General features: G+C 42.4%; 1 protein-coding gene across 4 annotated transcripts in view; it reads right to left on the reverse strand.

The window, feature by feature from the left end:
• Col19a1 (collagen type XIX alpha 1 chain) overlaps window positions 1–19,227 on the reverse strand; it is a 218,753-nt gene that overhangs the window by 172,834 nt on the left and 26,692 nt on the right. For 3 of the 4 annotated variants that reach the window (XM_070010079.1, XM_070010078.1, XM_070010081.1), the window contains exons 4-9: window positions 15,372–15,495; window positions 13,214–13,489; window positions 11,847–11,924; window positions 6,503–6,625; window positions 5,402–5,464; window positions 1,199–1,252 (exon numbers count right to left, since the gene is read on the reverse strand). In XM_070010079.1, coding sequence (XP_069866180.1) covers window positions 1,199–1,252; window positions 5,402–5,464; window positions 6,503–6,625; window positions 11,847–11,924; window positions 13,214–13,489; window positions 15,372–15,495 — 718 coding nt within the window. The remainder of the gene's footprint in view (window positions 1–1,198; window positions 1,253–5,401; window positions 5,465–6,502; window positions 6,626–11,846; window positions 11,925–13,213; window positions 13,490–15,371; window positions 15,496–19,227) is intronic. The other variant, XM_070010080.1, reaches the window with a different exon arrangement.

The following is a 19,227-nucleotide window of genomic DNA, read 5'->3' on the forward strand; positions in this document are numbered from 1 at the left end:
CACAGCTACTTCAAGGGAAAAGCTGGAAGTGGAGCCAAAGGTCATGGAAGCAAAAGAAACTCTATGGCCAGAGTTTAAATACCAAGAGCACTGGTGCGCTTGATGTGGGTTTCTGGAGATGGATGAAACTAGGAAACAGTTGCCCATAACTCAGATGGTGCACCCCTGTAATCCTGGCTATGCAGAAGGCTAAGATCTGAGGATCATGGTTCGAAGCCAGCCCAGGCAGGAAAATCCATGGGACTCTTACCTCCAATTAATGACCAAAGAGTGGGAAGTGGAGCTGTGTCTCAGTGGTAGAGCGCCAGCCTTGAGTGACAAAGCTCAGGGACAGTGCCAGGCTCTGAGTTCAAGCCCCAGTATTGAAAACACATGCACACACACAAAATGTATACAAATCTTATTTTGGTAAAGAGAATCTTCTTAACATCAACATGTAAAAGCTTTAATAATTTCATATTCATATCAATACTAGTATCTATAGCGGAAAATAAGATAATTATAGTTTGACATATGAATATAATTTTTTATGACTATATAAAAGCTAAAGGTTCATGCTCTTCCCACTTCAGCCTCTGGAGTTCTAGAGTTACAGGTATGCAGCCACCATACTGGCTTCTCCACTTGAACATCTAACTTGTAATACTGTTGCCTTTTGCAGTGAATTCGTTACTTAGAATCATCCGTGCATTATTAGAGAAGAAATATGAAAAGCATCCTTTTATGAGCTAAGTACCACAAGATGATATCTGATGGACAGATATTTGTTCCATTTTTCATTACACAATCTCATGAGGCTTTTTGTCTGCAGTGAATATATTTTAAGGCTCTGTTACATGTATGAGGGTGCATTTGAGAAGCCTCCCAGCCGTTATCAGAGTTGCAACATTATTGGGAAGACCATCAGTGAGCTTTCACACCAGGGCCTGCAGTGAGCATGCCAGGTTCAGATGATCATATTCTCACTGCCATAGTTAAGTAGTCCTGCTGTGTGGCACAGTCTCAGAACACATGGAGACATGTGACATTGTGATTTACAAAGTCACATAGTGGTGACTGTCCATGCCACTGCAGGACCCATTCCACGAATTTACTGACCTCTGAACTATAAACCCATTCCATGCATTTCCCTCATTCTGTGTGATACAATTTTAAATAAAATAGCCACAAAGAGCAATCAAAAACCAAACCAACATACCTTTTCCCCAGGAGCTCCAGGAGCACCGAGTTCTCCTTTTTCACCAGCTGTACCCTAAAATATATAAATTGTCCGTTGGAGATTTTCTTATGATGATGTTTGTTTGTCTAACATGGGATCTGAGCTCAGGGCCTTGCACTTGCCAGCTTGCTTGCCCAGAAGGCACTCTTGTACTTGAGCAACTTGACAGCAGGCTGCTTACTTAGGAGATGGCTCATGGATGTTTCTGCTCAGACTGGCTTTGACCTGGAATCCTCTGGAGTAGTTAAGGTTATAGGTGTGAGCAGCAGCAGTACCTGCCTCATGAGAGTTTTTGAGATGTCTACAAAATGCTAAAGTTGAGATCTCTCACTGGGAACTAGTGGCTCATGTCTGTAATCCTAGCTGCTCAGGAGGCTGAGAGTTGAGGATCACAGTTTGAAGTCAGCCCAAGAAGAAAAGTCCTTGAGACTCTTAGTTCTAGTTAACTATCACAAAGATGGAAATGAAGATGTGGCTCAAATAGTAGAGAACTAGCCTTGAGCAAGAAAGCACCTTGGGTAGTGACCCAGCCCCAAGTTTAAGCTATAGTACTGGGCAAAAATGTAACTTTGTACATGAATTATGTTTTCTTACATCAAAGTCTATACTTCAGGTTTTTTCCTCATATTCTCTACCAGTCATTAGACTTATGACCATGAGTTATTAAACACCAATTGTCAACATCTAGTTGAATGAAATAAGAACTTAAAAACTAGAACTCATGTACATATAAACACATGTCCTTCCACTTGGTCATTTCTTTTATGTTATCAACAATGAGGGATGATTCTACTATTACTTCAATTAATGCAAGAAGTGACTTGATTGGCCTTTCAATTAATCTCTCAATTGCTAAACATCGTGTACCCTCAGCTTGCAAAGCACCATGTTATCAGTACCCTTTTAGTGTGCCTGACTGTCCTGTGGCTGGCCCACGCCTCACCTTCTCTCCTGTCTACACTGCCAAGAAAGATGAAAGATCTCCCCAATGAAGCCATGGGTCGCCACGGCTGCCTGGTTAGCTGAGAGATAAGCGGAAACACCACAAGCATTTGGAATGAATTGCTCTTCCCTATGCCAGGCAGAGATTAAGAAATAAAATTGTATGAGCCTACAATACAACCTTAACATAACATGGTTCATTAATTTCAGATTTAAGATACACAAGTAAATTTCACCTTCAAATCCTGTAGATTAGATGAGATTCTATCAGATTGGATTAAAAGACCTGCCAACCAATCACACAAATGTAGTTGGAAGGAAAAAGGGTGAAGAGACTTTTCCTATCCTTGCATTTGCCTACACATAGATGCCAGAAATGCACTCGCTGGTCCCTGCTCTGCAAGTTCAGCAGGCACCTGTTCCTTGAGCAAGTGTGGCCACATTTTAATTTCTATGAGTGTGATGTGGCTGGAAAGTGGCCAATTACTACTGTCAGGTAGAGAAGAAAAAAATGAAAACCATGATCAGTTCCCAGGATAGTACGTTCACCCATGCTAGACACCCCTCACAGCTGACAGGTGGGAGAATGGAAAGAAGGCAACTTGTCTGTCCACAAGTTAACAAATTTTAGTGTTTTTGTTTTCTCTCAAAGTATATCAGCAAATCAATTATTTCATAAAGCCAACGCATTTGGGGGAATTAACTGGAGATGCTAATAGTACTTCTCCCTTACATGCAGGAATATTAAAACTTAGCTGATACTTAAAATCAGAGAATTTCAACTCTGGAATGGATAACGTTATTAATAAGCTTTTAAGAAATACAACCTAATGTGGTTGCTAAATAACTAAGCTGCTAACTGTATTTGCTAGCAAAGGAATTTAAAGTTTCAAAAAACAATAATAATTGAGTCTGGATGAAAAAGGTATTCGTTATTATTTCAAATAATGCCACAGAGTTTAGTCTTGGGCAGAAAATAGGACTATAGTAGATTGATTAGGAGTCCTGATGAAGACTGTATCACAGCTTTGTGTTTAAAGGCACGTAGTGGTATGACTCCATGACAAGCAGTCATCGGTTTTATAAAAAAAAAAGAACAAAACCAGAAAATCATACTAATAAATTATCACAGTGTATATGGAAAGTAAGCAAATAATAAATAATCAATAAACACTTGGGGATACTTTTTCCCCTGACAATATTAGGGCCTCAAATCAGGGTTTCATGCTCTATTTCATTCAAGGCTGTCACTCTACCACTTGAACCATACCTCTGCTTCCAGCTTTTTGCTGGTTAATTGAAGATAAGAGTCATGGGAGCCCCCTTGCCCAGAGTGGCTTAAACCTTGATCCTCAGGTCTGAGTCTCCTGAGCAGCTAGGATTACAGACAGGAGCCACCAGTGCCTGGCTGGCATTGCTTCTGGATAGTTCTAACTCTTCATGATCTAACCAGCATACAAGTGGTCAGATCACCAAAGGGAAAATCATAGCTTTTCCTTGCAAAGTAATTGTTTTCTTTTTTTTTTATTGTGAAAATACCGTACAGAGGGGTTACAATTACATGGGCAAGATAATGAGTACATTTCTTATCAAGCATTGTTGCCTCCTCCTTTGTTTCCTCTTCCCATCCCCCCCACTACCCTCCCCGCTACCCCATTACACCAACCCCACCCCCACCACCTGCCACCAAAGTTGTAAAGTTCGTTTTTCGACATAACGTCTTGTATATCTCATTGTTGCAATGGGTCCACCTATATCCCTATTTAAACGATTTGTTTTTCCCTTCCCCTCCACAACTTATACCAACATCAAATACAGTGAAAGTAGGGGTTATACCGTGGAGGAGGGACATACAAAGCAACAAAGAAATCATCTTATATATATATATATGTTAGAAACAACTGCATGAAAGAAAAAAACATTTGAATACATATCTTGGGGTTCATTTCACCTAACATCAACTTATCTGACCTTTTCTTCTTGTCTCAGACATATACTAGTTATTGCAAATAAGGGAAACCATGGGAACTATGTTTCTTTGGGCCTGGCTTACTTCACTTAATATAATTTTTTCCAAGTCTTTCCATTTCCTAACAAATGGGGCAATGTCATTCTTTCTGATGGAGGCACAGAATTCCATTGTGTATATATACCACATTTTCTTGATCCATTCATCTACGGAGGGTTGGTCCCATATCTTAGCTATGGTAAATAATGCTGCAATAAACATAGTTGTGCTGGTAGCTTTAGTATGGTCTTGTTTGTGACCATTTGGGTAACGGCCCAAAAGTAATTCTGTCCTGTGAAAAATCTCCTAAGCAATGGGGAAATAAAACTTATGGTCTCTAGAAATAGCTGACTTAATGACTTAAGACTTTCCTGTAGGTATAGCATTCATTCATTCTTCCAGTATATTTTTAGATGCTATTTATGTTGTTCTCTGTGTGGAATTTATCCAACTCACATCAGTGCTGGGAAAGTACATAGATGCATTATAATCATATGTCAGGCAGCAATACAAATGCTACAGAAGTGAGATAGTAATTATTTTTTCTGCCAGTCCTGGGGCTTGAACTCAGGGCTTGGGCATTGTTCCTGAGCTTTATTTGTTCAAGGCTGATGCTCCATTTTGTGGCTTTTTTTGCTGGTTAGATGGAGATAAGAGTCTTCCTGTCCAGAATGGCTTCAAACTGTGATCCCCCAGATCTCAGCCCCTGATCAATTCACTCCTCTGAATTTAACACTGGGAGAAATTTTTGAATGTTAGCATACTCTATGCATAAGGGGTCAGATACTGAGAGCAAATTGAGTTCAAGATTCAAAACTCCTCTGACAAAAGATGCTGCCAGTCAACAACTGATGGTCATGGCACAGCACCAATCACTCGGGACCCTGGTGCCCGAGCACTGGACAGCTCACAAGTGGAGAAATCTTTTTTTTTTCCATCAAGTCACTTATAAAACCAAACTCACCCCAAGAGGCCTCCTTCAGGATGGTTTAGAAAGCAAGCAATATGCTAGGTGAAAGTTCTAGATCTTTTCATAGGTCAAGTAAGCCTTTCAGTATGCGTACAGAAGAGAGGAGAATGAACAATTTACTCTTTTGTTCTTCAGTGGTGGGCAGGGGCATCTTAATATCATCTTGAAGACAGGCATATATATGGAACGTAGGAAAGAGGGCCCCAATTTTAAGTCATGTGTGAACAAACCCTTGGTCCCCAGAGGGCAAGGCTGCACTTACCGGCTCTCCTTTCTCCCCTTTCTGCCCAGGTGAACCCGTAGGTGCTGTCAATCCTGCTTCTCCCTGAGCAGAGATGAATGTCAATATTAGCAAACGTTGTGTTGCATGGCTCCGAGGCCCAATATGCAGTTACACATGAAGCTAGTGCTCCACCCTCTTGGCTGCAAACCTCCATCCTCTGAGCTTCCCTCCCCTGGGCACAGGCCCCAGACCCTTGAGTCCTCCAACACTATCAGCATTTCTCCTTCAGGCCACTTCCCTCAGTAGACCTGGCTTCCCCTCACCTGTGTTCAAACTTAGGGAGAAGAGTGCTCTCTGGTGCTGCTCAATAGAGGAACCACATGGGTGCCAGTGAAGGAATCTGAAGCCCCCCACACACAAATACACACACAAACACATACATATATACATACATACAGACATGTATACATACATACATACACCTACACACACATCACATATATACACATATACACATCACGCATACACAAATATACACACACACCTATCTACCTACATACATACATACCCACACACATACACTATGAGGAAGAGACATGGCTGGCTGGGAAGTTGGGGACTCTGGACGCAGAATCATCATGCAAAAAAGAAACACTGAACAGGTGTTCTGCATGTGTTGCAGTTCCTCACTGTTCATTCTATTCAGATTCAGCAAATCTAGGTCTGATAGGCTGACAACATCCCAGTAAATGTTTGGCTCAGGTGGTAAAGCACCAGCCTTGAATAGAAAGGCTAAGAGACTATGCCCAGGCTCTGAGTTCAAGCCATAGTAGGGGCACACACACACAAACCCAGAATCCAATTATCCCAGTAAAAGTCCAAGAACCTCATCTCCATCTGCCTTGCTATGACCACTGGACATAGGAGACATAGGATCTGATTCCCCTTGTACCAAAGGACAAGGCAGCCAGGGAAGGCATTTGGCTCAGTGTGGAGCAAGGCCCGCACCCACACCTGCTCTAAGGGCCCGCACACCTGCTCTTACAGCCCTCACGCCTGTTCTTACAGCCTGCATGCCTGCTCCGAGGGCCTGCACACCTGGTCTGAGAGTCGGCACACCTGGTCTCTCAGCCCGCATACCTGCTCTGGCACACAGTGGCACAGGTTTCTCAGTTCCTGCTTCAGCAGATTTGGAGGACTCTTGCCAGCATGAGCCATTACGGATGATGCAACAGGATTTCCAAATTCTTCCTGCTCTGAGCACTAAAATCCAAAGGGAGGAGTTAGAGGAATGAGATCCATTTCCAGCCCTAGCTCCCACCCCACCCATGATGGCCACTGCCTGTCAGGGCTTCCTCTGATTAGAGAACACCAGTGTGTTCTCTGTCACAAATAACCTGATGTGGCCAGGAGTGGGGGCTAACACCTATAATCCCAGCTACTCAGGAGGCTGAAGTCTGAGGGTCCTGGTTTAAAGCTAGCCCAAGCAGGAAAGTCTGCAAGACTCTTATCTCCAATTAGCAGCCAAAAAGCTGAAAGTGGAGTTGTGGTTCAAGTGGTACAGCTCCAGGCTTAAGGGGAAAAGCTAAGGGACAGTGCCTAGGCCCTGAGATCAAGACCTAGCATAGATACAAAAACAAACAACAAAACAAAAGAAAACTGATAAGCTAATGAGGATTTTTCAGGCTTTAGTAGTTAAGTGCAGTGGTTTTGAGCATTTCGAATACTCTCTTAAAATAATTTATACATACAAGCAAAATGTAAATAGATGGAAGGAAAATAGAAGGAAAAACATGAAATTTGAATCTGTAAAACATAATTTTTCCACAAAATGCTTGTATAGCATGTAAAGCAGAAAATGTTTCTTTTCCATACCCTAAGTTGATAGTTCCTTAATCGAAATACACCTAACTCCAGGCCAGGACCCTTAAAGATTAAAATAGTCTTCACCAAAACATACAAATGGTGGCCTTAAAACATATCTAGACAGTTTGTAGAGTATGTCGGACAGCATGAAGTGAAATTTGGCTAAAAGAAATAAATATTTTCCTTAAAAAAAAAACAACCAGGTAGGGGTATGGCTCCAACAGTAGAACATCTGGCTAGTACTACCAAAACAAAACACAAACATCCCTGTGGCTGGGTGTAGAGGCTCATGCCTGCAATCCCAGACACAAAGGAGGCTGCCTGGGGCACTAGACAGGGAGGCAGCTCCCCACAGGCCTGTCATGAAGCCAGAAAGGAAGGGTACACGGGAGGCCTACAGGCCAGGTTGGCCCTACCTCAAAAACAACCAGAGCAAAAAGGGTTGGAGGTGTGGTTCAAGTGGTAGAGCACCTGCCTAAGCAGCATGAAGCAATGAGTTTAAATAACAGTACCACCACAAAAAAAAAAGAAAGAAAAAGACTATATTCAAATGAAGTAAGATTATCAGTAAACAATTCATACAATCCATGTGAAACACCAGAAGTTCTGTCAGATAACCTTTTGCCCTGAATACTTAGGAGGAAATGGCGGATTTAGTTTGAAAGGAGGAAATGGCGGATTTAGTTTGAAACTATGTTAGAATTCATTAAAAATCGGTCCACCTCCTCCAAAATTCCCAATGAAAGTAAAACTACAAGTAAGGGCACATCCCTCATAATCTCTTCTGGTTTTGATTTGATGGATATTTAATTAACCTTTCTTCTTCTGGTTTTTTTTTTTTTTTTTTTTTTTTGGTCAGTCGTGGGGCTTGAACTCTGGGCCTGGGTGCTGTCCCTCAGCTCCTCAGCTCAAGACTAGCACTCTACCACTTGAGCCACAGTACCACTTCTGGTTTTCTGGCTGGGGGAGGGTGTGTGTGGGGGGGGGTGGTATTGGAGATAAAGAGTCTCACAGACTTTCCTGCCGGGGCTTTGAACAGCAATCCTCAGATGTCAGCCTCCTGAATAGCTAGGATTATAGGTGTGAGCCACTGGCACCCAGTCTTTTTTTGCTTGATGGTTAACTGGAGATAATAGTCTCATGGACTTTACTGCCCTACCTGGCTTCAAACTTTGATCCTCAAATCTCAGCCTCCCCAGTATCTATGATTACAGTCATGAGGCACAGGCACTGGCACACCTTTAAATTTTTAATCACATTTGTAATTTATTTTCAACAAGTGTTGCTGTTCTTCTCTTTGTGTCTGCCCTTCATTCTTTTCATGTCTGCAGCAATGAAACCTGACTGTTTAAGAGACTGTTTAATAGATGTGAAAAATCATAATAGATGTGAAAAATCATGATCAAGAACTGAGCATTATGTCTCACACCTCTGATCCTTGCTGCTCAGGAGGCTGAGATCTGAGGAGCCAGGTTCAAAGCCAGCCCATGCAGAGAAGTACATGAGACTCTTATGTCCAGTTAACAAGCAAAAAGCTGGACATGAAGCTGTGGCTCAAGTGGCAGAGCACTAGCCTTGAATGAAAATCAGGGGGCCCTAAGTTCAAATCCAACTACTGGCAGACACACAAAAAGATTATCTCAAAATAAATACACCTTTATTCTACAGTTAAGATAAATTCCTAATTTACTTTCTACTCTAAATGTTAACAACACAATGCATGTGATTTGAAATTCCAGGATAAAGTTAGAATTTTAATCACATGTACTAAAATTTTATAAACATTTAGCAAAACAGAGACCTTAATACTGTTGGTATATAAGAGGTACAGCAAATGCACTGAATGACTCTTACATAATGACTCATCTTATTGGTGCATTTCCGTTTGTGAAATGTGGTCTATGTTTACTTCCTGTCCGTAATGAAATAAAGATTAATTCTCACCCCCTAAAAGTTGTCAGCATGAAAAATTTAATCTTCGATTATTTTGTTCCATCATTGGGATGAAGCCCTAATTTACTTTCTGCTCTACAATTAACTCCCAAATATTCTTCTTTAACTTTCAACTAGCTTGCCTTTGTCATAGGGGGTTGAGGGAGTTGGGGTTATATTCCCACATGTTTACAAGATGCTCAGATCAATCTCACCATCTTCTCTTCTTCCTCTTACATGCTTTCCTAAAGCAATTCAACATATTTCCTTACTCAGTTTTCAGTTGCAAACGAGCTATTTTAACTGTAATCATCCTCTCCAAATACTATTTTTAAAATAATATGTACATCATATGAGGTCATGTGACAGCTTTTAATTACTGAACCACTTCCTCCAATCCGTCACCCAATACCATAAATAGCTCATCATAAATCAGGTTGGAAATGTCTATTATGTAATAATCCAGGGCATAGTCAATCAAAAAATATGTTTAAATATATCAAGCATCTTAACTTTTTTCAATCAAAGAAAATTATTATCTTAAGAGCTATTATATCATATAAGCATAGTAAATTAAGAAAGTTTTGGAAAGACAATACTTTCAGGATTTAAATGTATGGCTCCAGGAAGTCTTGGTATTTCACTCTGTAGATTGGCATCCTGAGTCATCTTTTTGGGTATTTATGGAAAGGCATTTGGCTGACTTTCATTTTACTTGGAATGGAAGCCACAAACCAGGAAGAAGACTCTATTCAGCCAAGTTACATAAACAAAATGTATCATAGTTGAAACACTTAGCTATGCTTTGTGTCAGCTGGTCTATTCTTATTTTTCAACCCAAAGTACAGGAGAAAAGTGTTCCATTTTTTTTTGAATTACAAGCTGTTGATTACATTTTTATGTAATTTCCTAGCAAGTGCAAAATTTCTAGGAAACCTAAGATCCAAAGAAAAGAACTCATCATCTTGTTCCTTCTTAGTTTTCCTCAGTTCTTCTTGGTAAATTTCTAAGACATACTTCCTTCCGTGGTTGACTAGTCAACAGATCAAGAAACAATGTTCTGGCTACATGCTAAAAATGAAGCACTAGAAATGCAAAAATAACTCAAAAGGAATATATATATATATATGAAACCTCCCTCACTGCATCTAAATTTCACTTGGGTAAATTTAAAACAAATGTAATTATACATAATAATATCAGAGCACACAGAAGAGCAACAGAAAGTATTGAATCATTATTTTGCTGGGAATAAAATCTAGGCACAAGAAAGTATAGGTTGTACAGTGGGTTGAGAATATCTAGAAGGAGGCTCAGGAGCTAGATTTATATTTTGTTATCTTCAGAGATGACCTACGGCATTGAGAAGAAAATGCATATCCATGCTTCCTGGCTCTGCTCACTAGCATAAGGATGAGAGCTGCAGTGATTCTGAATATTTGCTGAAGAAATTAGATGAATGCATGAAACACTGGTGCAGAGACTCACTCTGGCAATGATACCAAGGAAAATGACAGAGATGGAAGAGGAGTTGATGGGATGACACAAAATTCCAGACATGAGGTAGAGTAGACTTTGACAATAATAGGAGGAAGGGAAAAAAGGATGAGAATACAAAAAACAAAACAACCTGTCACAAGGGGAAACTAGCCAGGTTGGATGTGTTGTGAAGTGTGGCTGGCACCTTGAGAGGGTTGAGAGACACCGGGAGATTTAGTCATCCACCCCGGGCTGTGTCTGCAGGCTTTGGAGATGACTGATGTCAGGAAGGTGGGCTCAGATTGTGGGCTGCATGTCCAGCCAGCTGGGGTCCAGATGGAACAAAACTGACAGGAATAAGACAGACAAATGGGTGCAGCATGTGCTTCCCACTGGTGTGTGTGCTGCTACCACCACCACCATGGCCCCTGGCCTGCCACCATCCCTGGCATCACACAGTCCCTGGCCTGCCACCACTACCACCATGACCCCTGGCCTGCCAACACCCCTGGCATCACATGGCCCCTGACCTGTCACCACCCTTTGCATCAGACCCATTTCCTCAGCCTTTCAACTGAGACTGTTCAATGCAGAGCCTTAAGCCTCCAGCTACAAATGTACCACTGTCTCCTGGTTCTGAGCTTTCCAGCTTCTTGGAGCAAACTTCTGGATCTCTGGCTTGCCAGTGTGCACAAAGCATGGCTGAACCAGCCAGACTCCAACTGTGTATGCCTACCTAAGAAGTCCCCTTTGATAGTCATATGAGTTACACAGCTGTACATACTGTGTTATGATACACACACAGACACATGCACACACAGATAAACTATTTACCTATTTTCTCTAGAGAACCCCAGCCAATACCACCTGTGGGGTGACAGGCTTGGGAACTGTGTGAAAGTAAGGTCTAACCTGAACGGAGAACTTGTGTCTGAGGCAGAGCAAGGTGTTGCTCTCAGAATAAGGGGTAGAAAGACATGGGTCCTCCTTCCATTCTGCTGAGTCCAAAGTGGGGGACTGCATCCCCAAAATTAACTGCAATTTCTGGGGCTGAACTCATGAAAACTATAGGCAAGTGCGAAGAGTACCTCTTTACGTGGAAAAATTTACTCTTAACAGCTCCTTCAGATGCTATGAGAGCTGATAGACCATCCAACCTGAAGACTACCGGCTCTCTTCTCTCCCCACTCCAATACAGTCAACTTACCGCAGCCGGGTCCCTGCAGCACAGGTCTCGAGCTAAGAAGTCTGTGTCGCAGTGGATTACAAGTTGGTGAAGTTCTATCTATTAAAAAAAATAATTCACAACATTAATTTCTCTGAGAATCCAGGAAGAAAGAATATCCTTGTCTCTAAGAGAAAGTATTTAAATATACATATATATAATGTATATTATATATTTATATATATATATGTAAAAAGCCCTTCAAAAGAGGGTCTTTAGAAGTAATAACTGGCAAGCTGGGCACTGGTGGCTCACGCCTATAATCCCAGCTATTCAGGAGGCAAGGATCTGAGAATCAAGATTCCAAGCCACCCTGGGCGGAAAAGCCCATGAGACTCCTATGTCCAATTACCCAGCACAAAGCCAGAGTGGAGCTGTGGTTCACGTGGTAGAGTGCCAGCCTTGAGCAAAAAAGCTCAAGGACAGTGCCCAGACCCTGAGTTCAAGCCCATGTTTGCACAATGCTGTTTCTACAATGAAACCCCATTGTGAGTGGTAGGGGGAACGGCATGGACATTTACTATCAGTGACCTAGACTCATGTTTTCAGGGATTTTTCCTGTCACTCTACCCACAGGAAAACATCAGGCTTTCTAGTTTAGATAATCTCACTTGTTTTCTAGGCAAATGTGATTTTTAAAGGATCTTCTCATCTGAGTTCTTTCTAGCCATTTTTTCTCATCCAAATGATTACTGACACACTTAGTGACTATTTCTGTTCAACAGAATCCTGAAAACCTATTATAAGGGATGAAAAAATGGCCTGCCATACAACGCAATTGCTACTTTGAATGTAAATAAATAGCCTATTGTTCTTGAATGAAAACAGCAGATAATCTGGAATCCTTTAAGTTCATCTTTGTCTAGCCCTGTGTATTTGAAACATATGACTTTTTTAGACAAAGCTTATGTTTTGAATTATATTTTTATTTTTACTATGTTACATCTAATAATTTTATTTTTATGGAAAGGAATTATCACATTGTTTTCTGCTTTCTGACTAGAGAAAAGAGGCAAAATAGAAGACAACAGGCTCACGCCTGTAATCCTAGCTACTCAGGAAACTGAGATCTGATTGTAGCTCAAAGCCAGCCCAGGTAGGAAAGTTCAAGACTCTTATCTCCAGTCAACCAGCAAAAAGCCAGAAGTGGATCTGTGGCTCAAGTGGTAAAGCACCATCCCTGAGCTTAAAAAAAGCTAAAGGAACTCAAGCCCAGGCTTCAGCCCCAGTACTGCCATGCAAAAGAATTGTTATGCTTCACACATGGCATACTGAGCTGAGAGGGGCAGGGATGTGGCACTGGTGGGAAGAGATACGAGGCCCTAACTTACAACTCCACTGCCACTTACATCCACAGGTCTGCCATCCGAAGCCCGGGAGGCAATGGCTGTCCTTCCTCGCGGGTCCGTGGTGGCTTGGACACTGGTCTGGCGGCTTGCAACCAGGCTGCAATCCACGTAGACAGAGATGGTGCGGGGCTGCACACTGATGCCCAGCTTGTGCCACTGGCGGTCAAACAGAGGGCGGAGTTCCCGGTTCTTAAACACGTAGTTCAATGTATCTCCTTCAGCAGCTCGAAACATAAATTCTAGCACCTTCTTCGCTCCATCAACTGTGATGGAAATCTGCAAATGGGAAAGTCATCTGTAAATGTTTTAAGAGTCATGATTCAAAATTACTGATGCATGAACCCTAACTGAAGCACTGAGTAATGTTTTATGCTGTCTATTAAGTTTGGTAATAAACCACAAATGTCTCAGAAGTGTGGCACTCAGGTAAATGTCAATCATATTCCTTTTTGGAATGAAAATGCAAATGTATATAAAAAGTACAATTCATATTTCAAACTATACTGCTTCACTGATATTATGTACACACACAAACATAAACTTATACATAAATTATTCTATCTAGGTAACTTGAGGAGTCAAGTCTAGTCATTTAAAAATAATAAAGGTACGATTTTATTTTGTGAAAACTGACATGAACTTTTTTGACCTTTTAATGATTTGCCTGATGAAAAGAATACATTTAATGTAAGTGGACATAGTCTCAGGTCAATCTTCCCATTATAAAATTGTAACTGTATTAAAAGACAAAAGAGCCCTGCTACACTCTGCATAGGAGCAATATGAATGCATATGGTAGCAAGTAATTTCTAAGATCCTTTTAAAAGCAGCCTACATGTCCTTCCTCCACAAGCTTTCCTAGACTCCCCACCCCTGCCAGGCCTGCCCCTCACACCCCACCCCTGCCAGACCTGCCCCTGAGAGACACCACCCCTGCTAGGCCTGCTCCTCACACCCCACCCCTGCCAAGCTGCTCCTCAGAGACCCTACTCCTGCCAGGCTTGCCCCTCAGAGACCCCACCCCTGCTAAGCTGCCCCTCACATCCCACCCCTGCCAGGCCTGCCCCTTATATCACCCCTGCCAGGCCTGCCCCTCACACTCCACCCATGCCAGGCCTGCATCTCAAGAGACCCCACTCCTGCCAAGCCTTCCCCTCATACTCTACACCTGCCAGGCCTGCCCCTCACACCCCACCCTGTCAAGCTTGCCCATCACACCCCATCCCTGTCATGCCTGCCCTGCTCTGGCTCATGCTCACCTAAATCCTACATTCATGGTATAAACATTCTCCCAGACACCTTCCCCTTACACTCTGTGCTCCATAAGGGCAGGGATTCTGGTTTTTAAGTCTCTTATTCTGCCATGACCTAACACATGGTATGTGTAGGTAAGGAAAAAAATGTTTAATTAAATATTAAGAATATCTAGCCGGCGCCGGTGGCTCACGCCTGTAATCCTAGCTACTCAGGAGGCTGAGATCTGAGAATCATGGTTCAAAGCCAGCCGAGGCAGGAAAGTCTGTGAGACTCTTTTTGTTTTTGTTTTTGTTTTTGTTTTTGTTTTTGGGTCCGGTCATGGGGCCTGAACTCTGGGCCTGGGCGCTGTCCCTCAGCTCTTCAGCTCAAGGCTAGCGCTCTACCACTTGAGCCACAGCACCACTTCCGGCTTTTCTCTTTTTGCTTATGTGGTGCTGAGGAATCGAACCCAGGGCCTCAGGCATGCAAGGCAAGCGCTCTACCGCTGAGCCATCTTCCCAGCCCAAGTCTGTGAGACTCTTATTTCAAATAAACCACTCAGAAAACAAGTGGCACTATGGCTCAAGTGGTAAAGAACTCGCCTTGAGCTGAAGAGCTGAGGACAGTGCCCAGGCCCAGAGTTCAAGCCCTATGACCAACAGAAAAAATAATAATAATAATTCACCAAGGACTGATGATGAATCACTTGCAAAGTGGCATTGTTAGTGAGGGACAGAACCATTTAGAAGAGTAGTTCAGAGTGTTCAATAGAGCTAAAAAGTATCTGGCCCATCCTGTCTAATAGCTCATCCCCATGGTTAGATGGCCATATCCCCCGAGTCCTCTCAAACACACAATGTTCAGATTCAAGCTCCCAAACTGAGGCACAGAGTGCATCAGCACAGCTCTCCCAATTTCTTACCTGTGGCACATTCTGCTGGTTTAAAATCTGCCAGAGGAACCACCGCTCTTTCCTGGTATTTCTCCGCACACGAAACACGGCTGCTACAGCGTATTCCTCCGGGAGGCCTTCTGGAAATACCTTACTGGGAAGAAAATGAAGAGCTACTGTGAGGAGGCTGAAGACAGCAAGGAGAGACTTGCACCATGATCTTCCATGCAATGTGTCATCTTGGCCACATTGTTCTCCAAGAGTTTATGATTTATTATTCATTGTAACAACAATACAGCCAACAGAAATATCAAAGCAGCCATACCTGTATTCCTTAGGTGATATTTATTCTCCTCTCCCTTTTTGTGATCATCTGGTATGGTGTTAGAGCTTGGTACACATAAAAATAAGGGGCAAAAACCAAGTACTGGTGGCCCACACCTGTAATCCTAGTAACTCGGGAGGATGTGATCTGAGGATCACGGTTCAAAGCCACACACACACACACACACACACACACACACACACACACACACACACACACACACACACACACACACACACACACACACACACACACACACACACACACACACACACACACACACACACACACACACACACACACACACACCCCTAAGAGGTGAGACTCTAGTCTATTGTGATGTTCTCTCCTTCAGTGGCTGTTCCAGCAGGAGAAATCTGAGCATTCACAGCAGCCTGACAAACAGTCATGATCTACCTGGACAGAAAGCCTCCTTCTGGATTTGAATTTCAAAACACACTGCTGATTAAAAAATAATGCAAAATTTTCAAAGAAGTTTATCGTATAAAACTCTTGCAAATAAAGATTTCTTACTACTAATTCATGATGACACCAAATGTAATAGAGAGATATTAGCTTGAACTGTCATTCTTACAGATTCTTTTTTTGTGTGTTTGAAAATACTGTACAGAGGGGTTACAATTACATGGGCAAGATAATGAGTACATTTCTTATCAAGCATTGTAGGCTCCTCCTTTGTTTCCCCTTCCCATCCTTTCCCATCCACCCCCCCCACACCCCCACCCAATCCTCCCCACAACCCCCGCCCCCGCACTAAAGTTGTAAAGTTTGTTTTTGACATAACAACTTGTACAAGTCTTACAGATTCTTTTTATCTGGTTAGTAGATGTCATCCAAAAGACAGTCCAAATATCCCTCTACCTCAGTCTCATTTCTCAGTACTGGTCTCTGTATGAACATAAGGAAACTCCGGAAACAAGTCTACAATATGGATACATAAATTTACCTCACAGTGAGACATATCTTTAAGCTGACTTGCAATTTTATTTTTATTATATCTTTTGATAACAGAAATCCTGCTTTTTTGGAAAACAAAGAGCTAGATAGTATTATACATATATATATACACATATAAAATATCATGTACATGCTGAGATGGTAACTTCTAAGTTTGAATATTGCTCTAAACCCTGCAGATATTATGAGCTATTGGAAACAACAGCCACGTGCCCCATAGAACTCTCCCCTCCCTGTCAGCCACAGTCACGTACGGGAGATGCAGGAAGGCTGTGCGGAGCTCAGGTGCCAGTTTGTTTCCTTGCTTAGAGAACACACACACACACATACAAGTTGTATTTATATGTAACACGTGTATGTATATGTGTACATGTGTTTGTAAAGAAAGAGAGGTATCTAGCACATCTTACTTCTGATGATCTGACCTCATGATAGTTGATATTACAATGGTGTAAAAATATATTCACTTAGCAGAAGCAATGCTATTTTGAATTTTGATCTCTTATGTATTGGTGATATGCAGTGTGTTATACTTCTCAGGTCCCCACTGGCCCTGGGATCAGGAGGCCAAGTGACACACGCTCAGCAATGTATGGATACAGTGACAGAGCTAGAGATGGAGATGGAGGTAAGGAGATGAAGGTATCTAGATACAAACATGCCTATCCCTACTAAATAGATGATAGATAGAATTTTACATCAGGAAGAACAAAATTACATCACTTGCAAGAAAACAGATGAATCTGGAAAATACCACAGTGAAAGAAGCCAGACCCACACAGACTAAGGATGCATGTTCTCTCTCATGAGTGGGTCTTATAATCCTATAATCACACAGAGGCACATGTTTGTATACAGGATTCATTCACTAAACAGAATCTACCATGTATCCATGGAGTAAACCCTTCAATTAGCAGACAGTTTAACAAGAATCTTGCACAGCCAGGCACTGGTGCTCTTGTCTGTAATCCTAGCTACTCAAGAGGCCAAGATCTGAGAATGTAGTTTGAAGCCAGCCTGAACAGAAAAGTCTGTGAGCTTTTTATCTGAATTAACCAGCAAAATACCAGAGATAGACATGTGTCTCAAGTGGTAGAGCATCAGCCTTGAGTGAAAAAGTGAGAGTACGATACCCTGAGTTTGAGCCCCAGTATTGGCACGCATGCACACACATGGATGCACACACGCACACTGCACCAGGTGCACACACATGTAAACACACACACACACACACACACACACACACACACACTGAGGAAAGGACAGAAGCAAAAGAGTATGGAACAGAAAAGCTTTAAAAATCTCAGTCATGAGTTCCAGATGAATACAAACTTCTGGAAGCTCCACACCTCTGGATCTCCTCCTCCCTCCTGAGCCCTAGTGCCTGCTGTGGATTTCCACAACTCAGTCCTTTACCCAGAATTTCTCCTCTCTCTGCCACGGCCGCCTCTTCATGGGTTATTTCTCAGACTTTATTTCCATTCCTAATACAGGAATTGACCCCACTCAATGTGCCACAAAATCTAGAGCCTATGTACACTCTGTTCCACCCTTGAAGAGCCTGAGGGCTAACATGAGAGCCGCATTATGAGTATGGGGGTTCAAGACATCAGTCAGCTACTTGGGAAAGAGATCTGGAGATTACAATGTTAAAGGTCTATTGGGAACAATGGCTAAGCATAATAACGCATACCTGCTATACTGGCTCAGGGAATGACAATGACTTGTGGGGTAATACACACCTGCCACTCCAGCAACATGAGGACACACAGACAGGACAATCACTGGGCCAGGCCAGCCCAAGCCTAAAGTGAGAGCCTGACTTGAAAAAAAACAGGGTGAAATGGGGCTGAAGGACCTGGGTTTGCCCTCAATCTGCGGCCAACTGCAGAAAAGGGTGTCCAGGGAGCTTAATTGGGTAGAACAATGAGGAGCTTGTGGAATGGGGCATCCAGCGACCCCCCAAGCCTGACCCTGAACCCCAGGATGATGCTAGACTGTGAGTTCTCACATCTATCCAAGTGCTGGGCTGCAAGATCAATGGAAACATGCTAAAAAGCCATCAATACTTCTGGTCACGCTGTGGCACAAAGTTCTTAAATAAACATTCATGAGATCATGATAAACCAGGTCACCTGGAGATTTCGAGAAGTATGATTTCAACATTTGCCTCTAATTCCCATTGCTTAAAAGCTTTTCTGAAATCCTTCAAAAAATGATCACTTTAAGTCACTTGATTTGCACTGCTTTGCAGCAACACAATGTATGAACAAACACAGCCCTGCACCCATGTTTTCACTGCAGGGGGACAACCATGCCAAGGCCCCCAACTCCTCAGGAGACTGAAGCGGGAATGGCTGTGTCCCCTGTGGGCCACAGGACCAGCTAAAACCCAGGACCCGCTCCCCACAGCTGTGAGCTTGGGGACTGAGATCAGAGATGCAACAGAGAAAGACATCCTGACTCAAAAGATAGCTGATTTAAAGTCACATTTAATACTTCATAACCAAATCTCGATATTTGTGGTGCTTTCTCATTTAACATTTAAAATATTTTGTATCTCATGAGTACTTTTATGGCAAA

This window comes from Dipodomys merriami, unplaced genomic scaffold, assembly GCF_024711535.1.
Source record: "Dipodomys merriami isolate MVZ:Mamm:240054 unplaced genomic scaffold, mDipMer1.0.p SCAF_8, whole genome shotgun sequence".
Taxonomy (NCBI): Eukaryota; Metazoa; Chordata; class Mammalia; order Rodentia; family Heteromyidae; genus Dipodomys; species Dipodomys merriami.